This window comes from Simochromis diagramma, unplaced genomic scaffold, assembly GCF_900408965.1.
Source record: "Simochromis diagramma unplaced genomic scaffold, fSimDia1.1 OVJJ01000672.1, whole genome shotgun sequence".
NCBI lineage: Eukaryota > Metazoa > Chordata > Actinopteri > Cichliformes > Cichlidae > Simochromis > Simochromis diagramma.
The window spans coordinates 577,767-598,190 of NW_024387215.1; the positions used below are offsets into that span (position 1 = coordinate 577,767).

The 20,424-nt window shown below is 37.5% G+C and overlaps 1 protein-coding gene across 1 annotated transcript; it reads right to left on the reverse strand.

Annotated features, from left to right (window-relative positions):
• Nucleotides 1-1,566: 1,566 nt before the first annotated feature.
• On the reverse strand, nt 1,567-7,629 carry LOC120746501. Its single transcript, XM_040051919.1, has 10 exons — nt 7,423-7,629; nt 7,057-7,116; nt 6,584-6,838; nt 6,108-6,356; nt 5,521-5,688; nt 5,364-5,393; nt 5,002-5,076; nt 3,725-3,802; nt 2,682-2,756; nt 1,567-2,592 (listed from the first exon to the last, which is right to left on the reverse strand). Exons 1-10 carry the CDS (start codon nt 7,475-7,477, stop codon nt 2,585-2,587), a joined length of 1,053 nt encoding a protein of 350 aa, XP_039907853.1. The 5' UTR covers nt 7,478-7,629; the 3' UTR covers nt 1,567-2,584.
• Between the last annotated feature and the right edge of the window lie 12,795 nt (nt 7,630-20,424).

A 20,424-nucleotide genomic window follows, 5' to 3' on the forward strand; every position in this document is an offset into this window, starting at 1 on the left:
GCCGGTTCTTACTGTCATTTAATCAGTCGGGCATTGCACAGCAATAAGCATTTCACCACATGTCGTACTGTGTATGGTTGTGTGTTTGACAAAAAAAAATTTGAATTTAAATTTGAATATGCGAAAAGTGAGTGCGAGGACCCTCGGTGAGCCTGCTTGCTGCTGCGCTGAGGTCTCACACACAACCTGTCGAAAGGGGGGGGGCTGCTTGCAAATACATTTCATTCATAATGATGTAAATCAAAGTGTATGTGTGTGTGTGATGCTAGCAGGCAAAACCTAAATGGAACACTATGGACAAGTAGCCATAATATATATATATATATATATATATATATATATATATATATATATTTTAATGACAAGTTACCTTGCTCAGTGATTCTACTTGGTGTAATGTACTGTGAGCGTAGCTTCTGGCAAAGGTTTGTTTTGCCAACTTTTTCTAGTGTAAATGCTTTTTTGTAAAACTATGTTTTGTGAATAGTTTAGACTAGTTTTGCTCTTTCAATAGCCTTCAATAGCATATCTGGCTGAATAAACTTATACTATGATGAGGTATCTGTCGGAGTAGTTATTTTGTGTCATAATTTAATCAAAATTACACATGACGGTCTACTAATCGGTCTTTAACCAAGATTATATTTGTCATTTTTATAAATATGATCACTATTAAAATGTTTTTAATATGTCATAAATGACATTATGGTTAATTTATATTTTATTTAATTATGTATTTTAAAAGATCAACCACATTTACTTTGATATATATTAAGTAGCTTAAATCTACCAAAAGTATATTCTTTACTATTGAACTACTGCTATAATGACTCCGACTCTCCAGCTTTCAGATTAGTAGATTTGTGTCAGTCTTACTGACACTGAGATGAGCCATAAACACAATAGTAATGTTATCCTTTATTAGTTCTTTCTCCTTTCTCACACAGTTATGTGAACAAAGAAAATTATCCTTTTCTGCCCTCTGCTGTCACTCAGCTTGCGATACAGCTACACAGACCAAACATGTCCTTCCTCATAATTGCCATAACTGTAAAAAAAAAAAAAAAAGACTGTAAAAATATCACCCGGTCTGACGGATCTCGTGGTCAATTTTTTGCATGCAGCAAACAGCATGAAGCATGGATCCATCCTGTCTTGTCGGAATTATTTTCTTTGCCTTTTAGCTTCAAGTGAGCATTGTTTAAGCGCCACAGCCAACCTGAGAACTTCAACCGTCTATGTCTATCCCCCATCTTCAGGTGGATGCCTTCAATATGATAACATGCCATGTTATCATACTGGTCCGGGGCACGGTGCAGGTGAGATGGACTCACCTGCACGACATCTACAATCACACCTCTCCAGCTTAAAACCTGTGCTCTTCTTGTGTTGTTGTTGGTGGTGATGTGTAGGGCTGGCAGCGGGAGAACTGCAGCCATTGAATGTAGTGTTACAGCAACCGTGTAATTATTGTAAGAACAAATGATGCTGCGAAGCATGAAAATGCCATCAGGTCTGCCGTGGTGGTTTGGTTATCAAGTTTTTATTATTTATTTATTTATTTAATAAAAATCTTAAAGTGCAAGCAAACCAGTAAACAAATTAAAACAAACAAGTACTGTTGAGAAACTATAATACTAAAATTACAATTAAAATTCTAAACAACAAAAACAACTGGTGTAAAATATAATTAATTAAAATATAATTAATATGTAAGCAACTTAACAACCCCCAAAGCCTCTAAGTCATGTCACGTGACAGTGCAACACCTAAAGACAAGATGGGGGAGGAGGAGCAAAATGTTCCTGTTCTTCGCTGACACGGGAGCGGCGAGTCCAGCAACCTGGCCGTTTCGTCTTTGCCGAAAGCACACGAGCAGAACTTAAAGTAAAGAATCAGTCTGCATGCCAAGGTCCTTGGAACTGATTGGAACACCTGAATTCAATGATCTGGATAGGTGAATAGTTTTGGCCGTATAGTCCCTCTGTCACACGGCATCTCTGCTTCGGTTCAAATGGAGATTTACAAGTAATTTTAGCTATAGCCATAGCAGCAATAGCGCTTAAAACAAAAAGCATTGCAGTATAACTTCTTAGTCTATAATAACCTGCTGCCTTTCAAACAAGCCCTGTTGGTGTTAAGCTGAAGCTCATATGGGAAAACAATTGTCTGAAATGCTCTCAATAGATATTCTATTTTTTTTTAACAAAAAAGAAAAAAGTTAATAACTTCTTCCTTTTCAAAGATAAGTTTTTGTGATTTAACAATTCAAATATTTAGATTGAAAGTCTGCTTGCCTGCATTTGAAAACAATTATTAAAACCAACATTTAAATATGTATTTCTATTTTGTTTAATTAACAAAGATTTATGTCATCTAAATACATAACTGGGTCACATGGTCATGTCTGAAATAATAATAAGACTTAGATTTACAATCAGTAGCACTACAACACAGCCAAAAGAAACAGTATAAGGTGGACATTGTAATGCATCCAAAAAACAATAAAACTTGAAAAAAAAAATTCAAAAGGCTTCAGATTTATGTCTTAACTTTTTCTGTATTCAGATGCATTTTTCTGCTGTCAATAACCTGGAAAAACAAACAAAAATGTGATGTTGTTTGGCTTGCTTTGATATCTACAAATGTCCCATTGCTGTAGTCTGTAAGGCGAAAATTACCTCGGTCTTTCCTTTGATTTGCAACAGTAGCATATGTTGTTTTCTCTGGATCGGATTCATTTGTCCTTTTACAAACTGACAAATAAGAGAAGAACATGACAAACTATATGTATCAGCCACATACACTTAAATACTAAAGCAGTATGTAGACAGATACACTGTAATTACTAAGCACTCAGCTTACTTAAACATGGCTATTATAGTTTCTGTGGTAATGTGCTTTCAGTTTCCTTTTAATGTAGAATGAAGTTCCTGCCACACAATGTTTCTCACTCATCTCAAAATGATCTGTACTAAAATTGCAATATAAGTAGTTCACCACAGTGAGTGCATTTACAAATGACAGCATGTCTATTCTGGTATAAGTAACACTCATGTTTGAACAGAGATATAACGTCGTCGGTTCACTTTATTACCCTCAGGACATCTTAAAAAATAGATGCGATAGATGTGAAATACGTAATAGTGAAAACCAGTGACTGGAATTAAGCAAAAATCTTAATAAAGGGTGCAACAGAAAAATAGTCTAAGTGCCTTTTGGTTTGAGGAACTGCTGTACTTCGAGACCAGCAGGTTTAGGGAAGTCATTTATGGGGTCACACTCTGACCCCACACACACACACACACACATGCACGCACACACACACACACACACACACACACACACACACACACACACACACACGGTACTCTTTGCTTGTATGTAGACGTCATATGTTAATGAACCTATGCATATTCATGTGACCTCAATAAAAGAGCAGTGTTACGGGGGAGCGGACGAGAGCAACTGGGGTCAAGCGAAGGAACGGCATTTGTCCGGTTCTCTCCCGTGCACGAGAAACATGAAGAACTTTGCCTACTTCGTGTCTTGCTTGATGTGTAATTATATTGTCCTCAATGTTCCAGCGAATAGGTTCAAGCTACAAACCTGTCACTAGCCCTTATTAATGAAAAAAATATATTATCCATCCATAAAACATATTTCACATATTTTGTGCTTCTGTCAGCGAACGACACAAAATAACTTAATGCAAATAAGTTACCTCTCTCAATCTTTGGTTTGACTGTGACAGCAGCATATGTAACACTGTCTGAATCAGCTACATTTGCTCTCTGACGTTCTGTAACAATATAAAAATACATTTCACCTCTTAATTCAACACAAGAAGCAATAAATCCTTTGATTAATGGTAAGATGGAGCTAAGACATTATTATTATGGATATTAAAGGCTTTATACACATACAGTGGTGTAAAAACCTGTTTGTCCCTTCCCTGATTTCCTCTTTTTTTGCATGTTTGTCAGACAGCATCTTATCAGAATCAGGTCAGGACTTACTCATTTGTTTTTGATCATTATCCTGCTGCAGAATCTTCAAGTGGGCTTAAGCTTGAGGTCATGAACAGCTAGCTGTACATTCTCCTTCAGGATGTTTTGGTAGACACCAGAATTAATTAATTAAATTTATCACAGCAAGTCTTCCAGGTCCTAAGACAGCAAAACGGCCATCACACAGCCACCACCATATTTTACTGCTGGTATGATGTGCCTTTTCTGAAATATTCTGTTACTTTTACACCAGACGTAATGGGACACACACTTTCTAAAAAGTTCAACTTTTGTCTTGCCAGTCCAAAGAGTATTTTCCAGAGTCCAAAAGTCTTGGGGATAATCAAGACGATTTCTGGGAAAATTGAGAGAAGACTTTAAGTTTCTTTTGTTCAGCAGTGCTTTTCATCTTGGACATTTTTGCCCAGTCTTATTTCTTATGGTGGAGTCATGAACACTGACTGTAACTGAGGCAAGTGAGGCCTGCACTTTTTCGCCATTATAATGGCTGTCATTGTGGTTTGGTGGAGTCCCACAGATTTAGATGTGGGTTAAGCTTTTCCAGTCTGATTGATGCCAGTTATGTTTTTTCTCATTTCTTTCAGAATTTTCTTGGATACCGACATGATGTCATGGCATGGCATGAACAGGTGTGGCAGTAAGTAGGCCTGTGTGTGGTTCACTTTTTCACACAGGGGGCATGTAGATTTGGATCCCCAGCTTAATATTAAACACCTTCATTTAGAAACTGCATTTTGTGTTTAATTACATTTTCTTTGTCTAATATTTAAATTTGTTTGATGATCTGAAACATTTAAGTGTGACAAACACAAAAAAAATAGGAATTCAGGATGAGGGCCAAAACATTTTCACACCACGTTACATTATGCTATGTACATTATACTCTAATACCTACATGCATTACAATAGTATGCTTATTGCTATTTTCAACCACACTATGGTATAAAACAAGATATTATGTAATAAGTACCTGTTTTCTTGTTGTTTTTTCTGTCATTATCACGTTTATCCATGATTAGATCAGGTACCCTGACATCTTCATACACTGAAACAAATAAACATATGACACCAATGTATACACATGTATAGATATAAAGTAATATTAGTAGAGTAGACATAAAAAGATACATACTTTAAAAATAGTAATCTTTACAGTCGATATATCCATTAGACTTCAGGAAAAAGAATTTCAATAAAGTCTAGAGGCTTGAGTTAATGCCTCACTTGAAATTACAACTATGCTTCAAGAGGAGTAATTACTACTACTAGTAATTTTATATAATAGTATTGTTATGCAGTGTGGTTTCTGTTCATTTACCATGTGATTCTCACCTGGTGCTGATGTCCCCGAGAAAGCCCATGCTATTAGATAGAAAAATAAATAAACAGAGAGATCAAATGTGAGAACTACCAAATGTGTTGGGTTTTAGAAGGATTCCTTTATAGGGAAGCATTCTATATAGAATAAAGTAAATCATTTTTTCTATACCTTTATTTTTCCGGCAGTAAAATGCTCCAATAACTACCAGCACAGCTACACCTAATATGGTAAAGACAGACGGCAACAAGACTGAGGGCTCAGTGGAGTTGGGTGTCTCCTCAGGAGTTCTTTCATTATCGGTAGGTATTGTTTCTTGAGGTGTAGTAGGAATATTCACTGCTAACACAATAAAAGCATTAGTATGGCAATATTCAAATTTCCTCCTGGAGATTACCAGTCAAAAAAAAAAAAATCACTTATCAAAACCTCTTAGTATTTATTCTGTGACACTATAATGTTTCATAATTAATGTCATTTTGTCAAACAGATCTTGGCAAAAAAATCAACCTTTTTGTTTTGTCTCAATTGACCTTTTTGTTTTCCAGATTGTCATGCAGGCAATAAATTAAAGATTATTTTACTAGAAGATGAATCCTGGTGAGCCTTGGTTTATATGGTACATTGCAATTTTGTTTTAGCATCCCATTTTTAGACTAATTATTGCGTAAAGCTAAAAGAGCAGAAGAGGGGAAGTACTATGTGCGTGCTCTTTCTTTTATACACAATTATACGTCAAATATGTGGTTATTACTCACCCCCAACAGTCAGCCAACTCTCTGGTGATTTCCCTTGAGATTCAATAAAGATGCACTTGTACAGTCCTTCATTAGACTTGGAAATATTGGGAATGGTTATTTTTCCTACATATCCAGTTTCCAAGTAGTGGCCATCTTTATAAAAATCAGCTGCAAGACTGGAAGGTATTCTTTTTTTCTTGCAGCCCAAAGCAATATTGTCTCCCTCCATAACAGGAAAAGCAGGAATCTCCAGGATCACATCTCCACCTAAAAAAAAAAAAGGACAGCAACAATTATAATGATAAATACAGTGATCCCCCCCCCAAAAAAAACCAAAAAAAAAAACCAAAAAAAATACAAATTCCATTTAATACAAAGTCCATGTGCGAATGTGACTAAAGTGAAGATGACTGTAAAAATATTTTTAACTGAAGGCAATCTTGAGATTTTGACATAATACTGGGATTTTTTAAACTGGCGGTTACTAAACATACTAGTGATGGTGATGTTGACAGTGCTGCTTTTCTCTCCGTCTTCATTTTCGCACCAGTATTCTCCACTGTGTGACTTAAAGGCAGGTTTAATGTACAAAGTTCTTGTTGATGTTTCCCACTGAGTAGAATTTAAACCAAGCTTTTTGATCACTCTCCATTCTGCTGGGCCATGAAACCCCGAGCAGTTTAATGAGATGGAGTCATATTCAAAGAACTGAAGTGTATTTGGATGGACATGAAGATAAGCTCCTTCTGCTGCACAGATAATTACAAAAAGAAGAAGAAGAAAAGAAAAGAAAAGTCAGTTGATATTCACTGTTCAAAGAAAAGTGAAGTGAAAAAGTCACATGAAGTTACACGAAAAGCAAAGACAACCACCATTGTTCAAATTATGAACCTCAGGATAGAAAATACATACAGTAACTACATCCTCATTTTTTTTTACTATTTATATATCAAAAATTGCTCCTTACATTTCTGAACAAAGCACCATTTCTGATCTTCAGCTATGAGCAGAAAGAGTATCATCACCACTGCAGACACAAAAAGAAAACCTTGATCAACACAACTAGTCGATATCAAATTTAGCTTTTAGTGAGATATTTCAACCATTTTCCAACTTTTTCAATAAATACATATTGTAAACACTGACTAAAAGTAGGATTCACGTTTTGATAACAGTAATATATTATGTAATCACACACACTAATTCATAATTCAAACACGTGAAATCTGTGCTTTAAATTTTTACAGTAGTTAAACACGTAGACAAAGGCTGTTTTTGTTGTATTTTAAGATTTTGAAATTGAATTGAGATGGAAAGAAGAATCAGTACTTACTCTGTTTCACACCCAGCCCTGTGACCTCCATGTTACCCCTCACATGTCTCAACATATCACTGAGTAAAAGCACAATATCACAGATGCGAAGGTGCAGTACTTCCTTTTTCCTGTTCAGTGCAGAAGCTACCTCGACTTCTGGGGATTTTTTTTCCTCCACATGATTAACTTTTATGGGGAACAAAGGGAAACTTGTAAATAACTCATGAGAGAATTAAGTTACGTTGAAACCAAGCACACCATTGTTTTTCTTGTGACATTACCAATAAGTTTGATGTGTCACATGGCCCTCTTCCTATTGGAAAAACAAAAGTTAAATCCAAGATGGCCGACTTCTAAATGGCCAACATGGTCACCACCCATCTTGAGGAGTTTGCCCCCTCACATATACTAATGTGCCACAAACAGGTCTTTTATATCACCAACCATTCCCTTGTTATTACGGTGTATCTGTCACGGTCCGCTGTGACAGACCGAGTGGAGAATGCGTGTAATGGACCCAGGTGCGTACACAAGTGAACAGACGGAAGTGAGCTTTAACAGAAGGCGAGCCTTTAATATGGCTGAAAACAAGGTGTGCAAATACAGCAGGGATGGCGTGGCTAAACAAAAACCTAAACTGGGAACAAACTATGGTGAGGCTATGGCTTGGAAGACAACAGACCAGGCATGGAAACACGGAGGGTGGGAACACAGCTGACACACATGAACTTAACGACAGGACAGGAGGAGTGAGCTGAATACACAGACAGTGAATGCAGGCCTTCAAAGTAAAACAGGAAACATGAGACATGAACCGGGGAGACGTAGTACAGGGGGAGGTGACATAACTGACAGCATGAACTTGACAGTACAAGACACACAGACATAAACACACGAAGGGCAAGGGAGACGTAATGCAAGGGTAACATAATTACAAAAAGGACTGGACTACCTTAAAGAACCTAAGCAAACAATAAACATCAAAATAGGTTAAGCATAACACACCATATAAATGGCCCACCCTGTAGTTTCAAAGACCATTTAGAGCGGTATGTAAAAGATTTAAAACCCATTTGCTTATGAATACTTAACTTTCAGCTCCCAAAAAGTTGATTCTGTTCACTGAGAATCCTCAGTGATAGCAACCCCACCAGGTGTGGAAGGCCCTCATCAACTACAAAGGCCAGAACCCCCCAACTTCTGACAGAAGCCTTAAACTCGCAGGGGGGCCTTCCTTTCTCGGTTTGAGACCACCCCTCCCCGACTCCCCCTCACCCACCACACTCCCTCTCCCTCGAGAAACATGAGGTCAGGACGAGACTGAGAGCGCAGACCAACTGGCAGGAATCCTCACCAGGCTGTTCAACCTCTCAATCAGGTCCCACACCTCCAGACTCACAAACAGCTCCTTCCCCTGGGCCATGCGGACTGGCAGTAAACACTATCCCCCACACCCCACTCTTGCCCACCCACCTCACCAATCTGAGCCATTGTTTGAGTAACCCCCATCACTCAGGAAACTCATACAGAGACTTCAGACACAGACTAAGACTATGTGCACTACTTCTGAGCACTTTGAAACTATCTTGTTGTCTAATGTGTGCCTTTATTATTTTTGTATACATTTCTCTTGTTTTGTATATATCACTCTTGGTTGTGTATATTTTTTCTGTTTACTATCTATTCCTGATGTCTACTATTTATATTTTATTCACACACAGTTGGTGTGGAGCACCCACAATTTTGTTGTCCATGTACAATGACAATGAAGGGCTACTCTGTTCTTTTTCTATATGCAATCTCAGCTCTGAACTTCACTATTCACCCCGTGCCCCTCTCCACGCTTCACCCCACCTTATGAGAAAGTAAGACTGTGCACGTATTGCTGTTTATCACCTGGATTTCCCGCCTGGAATTCTCGCCTAACGGCTTTTTTCTCGCTGCAGAGACACTGAGCCTCCTGGGTCCAGTCCCCTGCTTAGCCTCCCTGTTTCCAGCCACTTCTGGGTTCCTGTACCGGCAGTCACCTAGTATCGGGTTCTGTACTACCTCTGTTCTGGACTCTCACACCTCATATTAAATGACTTTGCGGGTTATAGCGTAGCCACATTCATAGAACTGTAACTGTTCATAGCATTGCTTAGTTAATAGTGTTGCTCTTGCTTTACGTACTTAACTATCGCCTGTGCATGGTTTAGGTTTACAGTGTTTAGTGATTATTGTTTTCCACAGTTCTCACTCTGTAAATAAAGCACTGCTTTCACAGGCAGCCTGTGTCTCTGTGTGCTGTCTGCATCTGAGTCCTTATACCTGGTGGCCCCTGTCTGATTGCAGTGCACATACCAAAATTTTGACTCAACATATTAGCTTGGGTATATAACCGGCATTGTCTATAGATGTCCATATCATTAGACAAATCATCATATATGTAGTGACCTAAATATTTAACAGCAGTTTGCACTTTAAGAACAGAGCCCGCCAGAGAAAATTCAGGAATAACTCAATTCTGGTTCTCCTTACTTCTGGCAATCAAAATATTACTCTTCTTGGCATTGGATATCAAACTCCAGATCATATTGAGAACAGGCCGTCAATAATTGTTGAAGGACAGCACTTTATGGGGAAAAGATTACTAAATTATCTGCGTATATCAAATGGTTAACTATGGTATTGCCAATTGCACAACCTGTTACACATCGCAAAAGGTTGATTCTGTTCATCTGTACGTAGCGTTTTCAGTGGCAGAAACATTTCGTCACTCATCCTGTTAGGGTACCTGGGTCGTTGACCCAGTGTTTTCAGTTTTGTACCATTATTTGTGTTCTCATCTTGGTTTATTAATGTTAAGGTTTTGGTTTCTGTTTTGCATTTCTATTTTCCCCGGTTCTTCTTGGTTTATGATTTTGTAGTTCTTAAGTTTGGGTTTCCATACTCCCTCTGTTCTGTGTCCAGTCGGTGTCTGTGTCTGCCCTGGTCCCACGTCTCTGTTCCCTCTGTTACAGTGTCTGCTTGTGAGTCTGTGTCTGTAAGCCCAATCTGTGTTTCCTGTTTTACTTTGAAAGTCCGTGTCCTATGTTAATGTATCTGGTTTTGCGTCCCTCATCTCGTTAGCCCTGATTTGCCCCAGCTGTGTTTCCCTTCTGTTTCTCATTCACTGATTGCTCCCTCTGTGTATTTAAGCCCTGTGTTTTCATCTGTTCATGTTGCTTTCTAGTGTCTTATCATGCTGTGTGTTCTGTCAGTCAGCCTGTTTGGTTTTGTAGTTTTCAATTGAGTTTTTGGTTTTGTTTTACAAAATGTGTTTTGATTACGTTAATTTTCTGCTTCTAACAATGTCCCCAGATGCATACGTTATTTGTTGTTGCGCCCTTCTTTTTTGTCTTGTTAAAATCTCCCAATTCTTTTAATCTTTGGGCTGAAGGAAGGACAATACTCAGTGTATAAATGCTCAATCAACAATCATTTATTTCCATACAATTCAACACTTAAGAGCATTAGAACGTCCAGACGGGAGAGATGATTGCAGAGGGTCACAGCATGTCTCAAAATGGTGACTGGTTACTCAGCTTCTTATAGCCTCTAGTGGCCCCCACCCAGTCGTAAAAGCCTAAACATTCACATTCTTTCTCTGTTACGGCGCCTAAGTTATGACCTCGGCTCCTTGTTTTTCTGCTCTCTGTAAAGGTGGGGGTATGGAATGTGGTCTGTCTCTTCTATAATCGGCACAAGGTCCTCTGCACACAACATTCTCTTCATGATTCAGCAGTATGAAATGTCAAGAAACAGTGTAACACATTCAACAGTGTCAAATAATACAGGTCAATCCAATAGATCTAATGATTTTCACACTCTTTTAAGTCAGAACATAATTCAACTACTTTAACTACAGATATAAGATAACATATGATAACAGAATTATCTCACAGTCTCAAGTAGCCAGTATCGTCGTTGCGCCCACCTTTTTTTCAGGAGTGCAAAAGGCCTCAGACACATAAACGTATGTGCCCCAACTAGTCAGCAAAGTTAAGCCATCAGGCGCTTGATATTTTTTAGGAAAGCGTGAGAACTTCATAGAAGGCGTTTTACAGGTCCAAGGTGTGTTTCTTATGTCTTTTAAAATATACTGATAGCCATCCTGACACAAGAGTATCGTTGTACTGTGTGTCTAATGTTAGAGAAATCATCCCCCTACTTTAGTTCATATGCTAACATAGTGAGAATCTATATCATGCTTTGAAAATGTGATACGTGTAATGTGATCATCAAAGAATATGATTTTAAAAACTTATTCTTATGCTTTAAAAGTATGTCAGACTATCATTAAACACTTATTTGTATGTTATAATGTTTTTCATACACAGTGTGTAATTTTTATACACACTTTGTTCATTGTATCAATGTGTAATTATGTATCTTTGATAAATAAAATATTTAATCTTGTATTTGTGTACTTTTTGGTTATTGAATAAAAATTGGTGACATATTGTACAGATAAACAGAGATGCTTTCATTTCAAGATATAAAAATTTGAAATTTTTTATGTAAAACATAAAAACAACAAAACTTAAGACGTTAAATATGGCCTGAAGAAATTTCTGAATATCTAGATCATTGGCGTTTTCCATCTGAGAGTCTACAAGGCATACGCTGAGGCTGTGTTTTAGAAATACAAGATGGTAACATGAGACATGTTAACTTTGAGAACCCTAATTTAAGGTGTGAGAAGTATATGCATCACAGAAGTTAAAAAGGAGCTACTTCTCCCTAGATTTGTTCAAATAAATTACAAGTGATTTGCATAAGTTTGATGCATAATACAAAAAATTTAAAAAAAAAAAAAAAAAAGGTCCATGAAATAGTTCACATGACCTATGCAAGACTTGTTCGGAATCTCAAATGTTAAAGAGGCGGGCCATCCTAGCCATTTCACTAGTGCCACCTTTTTCCATCCAACTTTTTTTCTAGCCAATATGTTTTCAATTTTAAATGTTTTGTTTGAATCAGCAACCACACGTTGTATCTCAGGCTCATATAATGTCCCTTTCAACACCTCTCCTGCGAGGTCCGCTAGTCTGTACACTGGTGGCTGTCTCCCTATGCGTTCCTTGACGGTAAAGATCTCATCGGTGTAGGTCTGCTCATATTCTTTTCGAAACACGCCTCTCAGTTTTGATATTCGTACAGTGTCACCAACATTAAATTTAAAACACGTTTTCTTCTGTTGCTTCGTCTTGTACAGCGTGTTCAAGACGAACTTCTTCTCCTAAAGCACTCCTACTACAACTACTAACAACCACTGATCAAAACCTTTTACACAGTCATCTAACAGCTTTGACAAATCATCCATGTAAACATTAAACATAAGAGGAGACAAAACACTCCCCTGTCTAACCCTATTCCCTACATAAAAGAGGGCAGACACACGGTTACCCCATTTTATGTGCATGGACTGATGGGCATACCACAAGGACAGAATTCTAACCAAAGATTTGGGAAACCCTTTCTTGTATAACTTACAGAATAACTCTTTAGGATTTAGATATCCATCCCCCATGCCTTACTACCTTTAAACGTTTTTAATTGCGTCTTAAATTACTCTTGATAACACTACAACATCTTCTTTATTATCAGTTTTAACACAAACTAAATAAAACACATCACAGTAATGTTTATGCTACATTCGAGTAATTTCCGCTGAGCCACTAACACCATCAATATTAGCTGGTACAGAGTTCTTAACACTATTCACTTAAAAAAAATTCCAGAAATAACTATTTACTTTATTAGTCTCCAAATGCATTCCTTTTAATAAAACATAAAACATACTTAAAATGAGTATGTGTGCTTTTCCTATGTTCAAATAGAGGGCCATAACGTCTCTGCCCTGACTCCACCCAAGCCTTAAAGGATCTTCTAAAGCTCATTAGCATATGCAGTGGGATGCAAAAGTTTGGGCACCCCTGATAATTTTCATGATTTTCCTTCATAAATCATTGGTTGTTTGGATCAGAAATTTCATTTAAATATATCATATAGCAGATGAACACAATGATATTTGAAATGAAGTTTATAGGATTTACAGAAAGTGTGCAATAGTTACTTAAACTAAATTAGGCAGGTGCATAAATTTGGGCACCCTTGTCATTTTATTGATTTGAATACCTTGAGCACTAATTATTGGAACACAAAATTTGTTTGGTAAGCTCATTGACCCTTGACCTACACACACAGGTGAATCCAGTCATGAGAAAGGGTATTTAAGGTGGCCAATTGCAAGTTTTTCTCCTCTTTGCATCTTCTCTCAAGAGTGGCTACATGGAAGCCTCAAAACAACTCTCAAATGACCTGAAAACAAAGATTGTTCAACATCATGGTTTAGTGGAAGTATAGAAAAAGCTATCTCAGAGATTTCAGCTGTCAGTTTCCACTGTGAGGAACATAGTGACGAAATGGAAGACCACAGGCACAGTTCTAGTTAAGGCCGGAAGTGACAGGTCAACGAAAATCTTAGATAAGCAGAGGCGAAGGATGGTGAGAACTAGTGATGGGATTTCCGGCTCTTTTTAGAGAACCGGCTCTTTCGGTTCGGCTCACTAAAAAGAGCCGGCTCTTTCGGCTCCGAACCGGCTCTTCAGGTTGTTTTGTTGCTTCAATTAATTTATTATTAACAATAATATAAAATTATGCACAAAAGGAATTACTAATGTAAAAAAAAAAGTGGTTTTATTTATATATGTTTATATAGAAATATATGCGGTGGCCCCTAGAGACAAAACACGTACAAACTCCAAAACACATTTCTAGCATGAACTGAACTTCCAAAACAGAGATACCCAGATCACTTAAATTACACAATTGAAAGCATATGTGTATTGTTTGTGTATTTATACACAAGCATTCATATATATAGTCAAATAATTTAAAAAAAAAAATGTTCATTTACCTGTTATTACCACACACCAAATCCGGTCGTTGGTACTTGCTGGCTTGTGTAGCCACTAGGTAACAAAAGCTCAACACTGCCCCTAGCATCCTGGAGCACTTCTGTTGTCTTTTATACGAGTCTTGGAGTTTGTACGTGCGTCGGAGTTTGTACGTGTTTTGGAGTTTTTACGCGTTTTTACGTGTTTTGGAGTTTGTACATGATTTGAAGTTTGTATGTGCTTTGTCTGTAGGGGCCACCGTAAATATACTTTTATTTATTCACTCCACATAAAATGTAATAAATAAATCATAATACAAAAATCAACTATTCACATTTCAACTTTTAACTATTTAAATTTTTAGCTTTTTCCTTTTACAAATTTAAAGTGAAACAACACAAAACACTGCAAACCACAACACAATTAAATATAAATTATAATATGAAAACAAAAAGAACATGCATATTCTCTGTCATATGGGCTTGCATGACTAACTTTCTGAATCCTTTATCATCTGCAACTGAAAATAGCTGTGGATGATTACTATACCTTTCTAATGTGAGGTTGTTGTCCCTGGCTCTTTCTCTGTCTCTCCCTCCCGCTCTGTTCCTGTGCTACTGAATGTAACTACCGCCCCTCCCCCCTCTGCCGAGCATAAAGCACAAGGCTTGCATGTGGAGTGAAACGGAAAAAAAGTGCCAGAGAGAGAGAGGGTGAGAGAAAGGAAAAAAAAAAACCCACGGCTCGCGATAAGGAGCCGGCTCTCGTCGTTCACGTCAAAGAACCGGCTCTAAGAGCCATTTCGTTCGCGACCGACCCATCACTAGTGAGAACAGTCATAATCAACCCACAGACCAGCACCAAAGACCTGCAACATCATCTTGCAGCAGATGGAGTCACTGTGCATCATTCTACCATTCGGCGCACTTTACACAAGGAGATGCTGTATGCGAGAGTGATGCAGAGGAAGCCTTTTCTCCGCCCACAGCACAAACAGAGCCGCTTGAGGTTTGCTAATGCACATTTGGACAAGCCAGCTTCATTCTGGAATAAGGTGCTGTGGACTGATGAAACTAAAATTGAGTTATTTGGGCATAACAAGGGGCGTTATGCATGGAGGAAAAAGAACACAGCATCCCAAGAAAAACTGCTATCTACAGTAAAATATGGTGGTGGCTCCATCATGCTGTGGGGCTGTGTGGCCAGTGCAGGGACTGGGAATCTTGTCAGAGTTGAGGGACACATGGATTCCACTCAGTATCAGCAGATTCTGGAGACCAATGTCCAGGAATCAGTGACAAAGCTAAAGCTGCACCGGGGCTCTCTTTCAACAAGAGAACGAACCGAAACACTGCTCAAAATCCACTAAGGCATTCATGCAGAGGAACAAGTACAACGTTCTGGAATGGCCATCTCAGTCCCCAGACCTGAATATTATTGAAAACCTGTAGTGTGAGTTAAAGAGAGCTGTCCATGCTCAGAAGCCATCAAACCTGAATGAACTAGAGCTGTTTTGTAAAGAGGAATGGTCCAAAATACCTTCAACCACAATCTAGACTCTCATCGGAACCTACAGGAAGCGTTTAGAGGCTGTAATTTCTGCAAAAGGCGGATCTACTAAATATTGATTTCATTTCTTTTTTTTGTGGTGCCCAAATTTATGCACCTGCCTGATTTTGTTTGAACAATTATTGCACATTTTCTGTAAATCCAATAAACTTCATTTCACTTCTCTAATATCACTGTGTGTGTCTCCTATATGATATATTTAACTGACATTTTTTTTTATTGTAACAACCAACGATTTATACAGGAAAATAATGACTATTACAAGGTTGCCCAAACTTTTGCATCCCACTGTAACTTCCAGTCTCATTTAGCTTTATACATTTTAGTCTTAGGCAGTGAGCTGCTCGACATGAGTAGGGACTCCACAATATTCTCATATAAGGAACACAACTCAGCCGCATGTTGGGGATTATTACAATTAACATGTAAATGCATCTTTCGGTAGCTCAATCCTATCAGAATATACCAGAAGATCCTCCTCAATCAGGTTAGACCAATTTTCCCCTCAAATATATTATTAATCGAAGGCAATTTGCCCAAATTTACAGATAAAGAGATACAGGAACATGATCAGTAAGAGCAAGATGCTAATTAATGCTCATAAACTCTAATGAGTCCTGAGCTGTGCAGATACAATGATCTAACCATGATGTTGTGTGCCATGCTTCTCTAATATGTGTGTAGCTATTATCAGGCAAAAAGACTTTACTGGAGAGATTTAAGCCATTATCAGAGCAGCACTGCAGTAAATGACTTGCAAATAAAGATCTACCATCAGATACATGACGCATTCCGACGCTTGCCCCAACCTGATGCAGAAGCCGGGTCGCCTGGATTCCACCAGAGATTCCACAGGAGCCGATGCTGCTATCTACATTGGCTTACTCTAACCCCATTTAGCTACCCCTGGTGCTTGTCATGGGTTTTCATGGTGTTACAGTGTGAACATTTATGTGCTTTTTGTACTAAGGAGTTTTTGTTTTCTGTTCTCATACTGATCCCCTATAAGGAGCTCAGTCTGAGTAGAGTTCTCTTTTTTTCTCCTCCTCTTGCCTACTGTGTTGTACATTTCACTGTTTTTCTTTAATGCTACCTGTTCTGACCTGTCTCCCCAGTGTGATGTTTTTGTAATGTGTGTGTATGATTGGAAGAGGTCCAATTTCACTGCAGGCAACTGCTAGTGACAAATAAAGCTTCATCATTGATTGATTGATTGATTGATTGATTGATTGATTGATTGATTGATTGATTGGTAATTTATTTCCAACATGTGAACAATATACAAGTACATTTAGAAAAGAAATAAGAGAGAAAAAAAATACTATACAAATTACATACAAAAAACCATTCTGATTAATTTACATGTTCCTCATCATCATCATCGATCAGGGGACGACGGTTGGGCACGCAGGCCCTTTTCTACTGTTTAGTAAGCCGCCAGTGCTGTCGGCTCCTGTACGTCTTCATCCTCCCATCTTAATATTCTACGTATTTTTCTATTCTATATTCTAGTTTTTATGTTTTTACAATGCTGTCTCCCTGATTTTTTTTTGTTGTTGTTGTTTTGCAGATTTGTCACACGTTTCAGATCAATCACAATAGACGAAGATAACATGAGTAAATATAAATTGCCGTTTTAAATAATGATTTCATCTATTAACAGAAAAAAATCTATCAAAACCTATGTGGAAAAAGTATGTGACTCAAAAAAAAAAGTTGTGCCACCCCCTTCACCGCCAAGTTTTCTTTTCATCTTTTCTTTTATATTTACTTTTCCTTCTTTGCTCCCATTTATAAATTTTATGATCATTTAGTTTTTATCATTCTCGTGATAATCTGTCAAAGACCACATCTACCATATTTTCCTAAAAGATTCTCTCTCTGGTGTGTTGATTTACCTCCTGTTACTACGTCTAAAGGTCAATTCTAATAAACACAGTTAAAATTAAAGGCAGCTATGTTGTTGCTGCAACATATCTGATTTATAGCAGTCTCAGATTTAATATTATCAGCATGTTGATGGGACTGAACAACAGACAGCCTTCCAATTTCCTACATTTTTTTTAAACTTTTTCTGTGTGTGTGTGTTTGGGGGGGGGGGTTGTGTGCTTTTTCTTTTTGTGCGTTTTAATTAGCTTACAGCAGTTCGTCAATTTGACTTTGAGGAAAAAGTCATAGGTTAGGTATGTATCTGTATTAAATAATTACTCAAGGGTGATAGCAATTAAAAGAGATAGTGTGGCAGACCACCAGGTGGCTCCACTCACACCCAAGGTCAAGGGAAGTGCTGGGGTGGAGGTTTTGGCGCTTTTTGTATGTGGAGTTGTTGTGAAGCTGTGAATAAAGAAGTTGGAGTGAGACATATTGAGACCTCTCCTGTTGTCTTTACATTCCTCCACAATAGCAAGATTTTATAAATGGACTTTGACCAGGCAACTTACTTTCCTCTGAGGTGAGCTGACATTCTGCCACACTCCATGGTATGTACGTATGATTTGATAAAATTCCTGTTAATGATAATTTGCAATGACAGTAATACCTAACAATGCATAACAATTCATAATATCTTACAATTTATTTATTTATTTGTATTTATTTATCTCTTTCTATGTTACTATTAGTTTCTGATGGTGGTACACAGTGATTGTTTTTACAAAAACGGCATTAATACAGATAATTGATATTAAGTATACAGTGCAATTTATAGCAGATACGTTGTACAGTAAAATGACTGCTTACACTAGTGATGGGTCGTTCGCGGGCCGGGTCTTTGACGTGAACGACGCGAGCCGGCTCCTTATCGCAAGCTGTCACGTGGTTTTTTTCTTTGTTTTGTTTTTTTTCTCTCAGCCTCTCTCTCGCACTTTTTTCCGCTTCACTCTGCACGAGAGTCTTGTGCTTTACGCTGGGCAGAGGGGGGAGGGGCGGTAGTTACACTGAGTAGCACAGGAACAGAGCCAGAGGGAGAGACAGAGAGCCAGGGACAACAACGTCACATTAGAAAGGTATAGTAATCATCCACAACTATTTTCAGTTGCAGATGATAAAGGATTCAGAAAGTTTATTCATGCAGGTCCATATGACAGAGAATATGCATGTTCTTTTTGTTTTCATATTATAATTTATATTTAATTGTGTTGTGGTTTGAAGTGTTTTGTGTTGTTTCACTTTAAATTGGTTTAAAAGGTAAAAGCAGAAAATTTAAATAGTTAAAAGTTGAAATGTGAATAGTTCATTTTTGTATTATATGATTTACATTTTATGTGGAGTGAATAAATAAAAGTATATTTACGGTGGCCCCTAGAAACAAAGCACATACAAACTTCAAATCATGTACAAACTCTGAAGCACGTACAAACTCGAAAAACACGTAAAAACTCAGAAGCACATAAAAACTCAAAACATATACAAAAGACAACAGAAGTGCTCCAGGATGCTAGGCGCAGTGTTGAGCTTTTGTTACCTAGTGGCTACACAAGCCAGCAAGTACCAACGACCGGATTTGGTGTGTGGTAATAACAGGTAAATGAACTTTTTTTTAAATTACTTGAATATATATGAATGCTTGTGTATAAATACACAAACAACACACATATGCTTTCAATTGTGTAATTTAAGTGATCTAGTAGCTCTGCTTTGGAAGTTCAGTTCATGCTAGAAATGTGTTTTGGAGTTTGTACGTGCTTTGTCTCTAGGGGCCACCGCATATATTTATATATAAACATATATAAATAAAACCACTTTTTTTTTTACGTTAGTAATTTCTTTTGTGCATAATTTTATATTATTGTTAATAATAAATTAATTAAAGCAACAAAACAACCCGAAGAACCGGTTCGGAGCCTCTTTTTAGTGAGCCGAACCGAAAGAGCCGGATCTCTAAAAAGAGCCGGAAATCCCATCACTAGCTTACACATTTCCTGAATGCTTCAAAAATCCAAGCTAAATAATCCCTTAGAAAAAGGAAAGACCTCCTAAACACATCACTGTGTCTTTTTCTTTTATTCTTATTTAAGTAGACTTTGCTGATCTCTTTAATACTACATCAATTACATTTTTTGTTTTTTTGGTTTTTACATAAGCCAAAAATGAGGACATGTATCTTTTGCTGGGTTTTTCTTTGCATCCTGTTGTATTCAGGTAATGTATATTTAACATACTTGTAACAACTTGTAAAAGTTTTCATCAAGATCTAATGGCATTACTAGTACTACAGTATTGATGGTTTTTCATATGCTAAGACCTACATAAATCTTAAGCACTTGCTAACATGATTTCTTTGATAACTATGCTGTATAATTATGTGCTTACATTTCTACTCTAGGTAATGGGATTGGCCTCCACACTGCAAATTGTGTCTATTTTAGAATAGCCTCTTATATAAGCATTATGTCTAAAAGATATGTAAAAAAGAAAAGAAAAGAAACTGACATGATATTGTTTTAAATCTGTTGGGTTTATATTACCATGCACCCACTTCGGATGCTACCAGTCAATACATTGGGTGTTATTATCAGAAATCATTTCC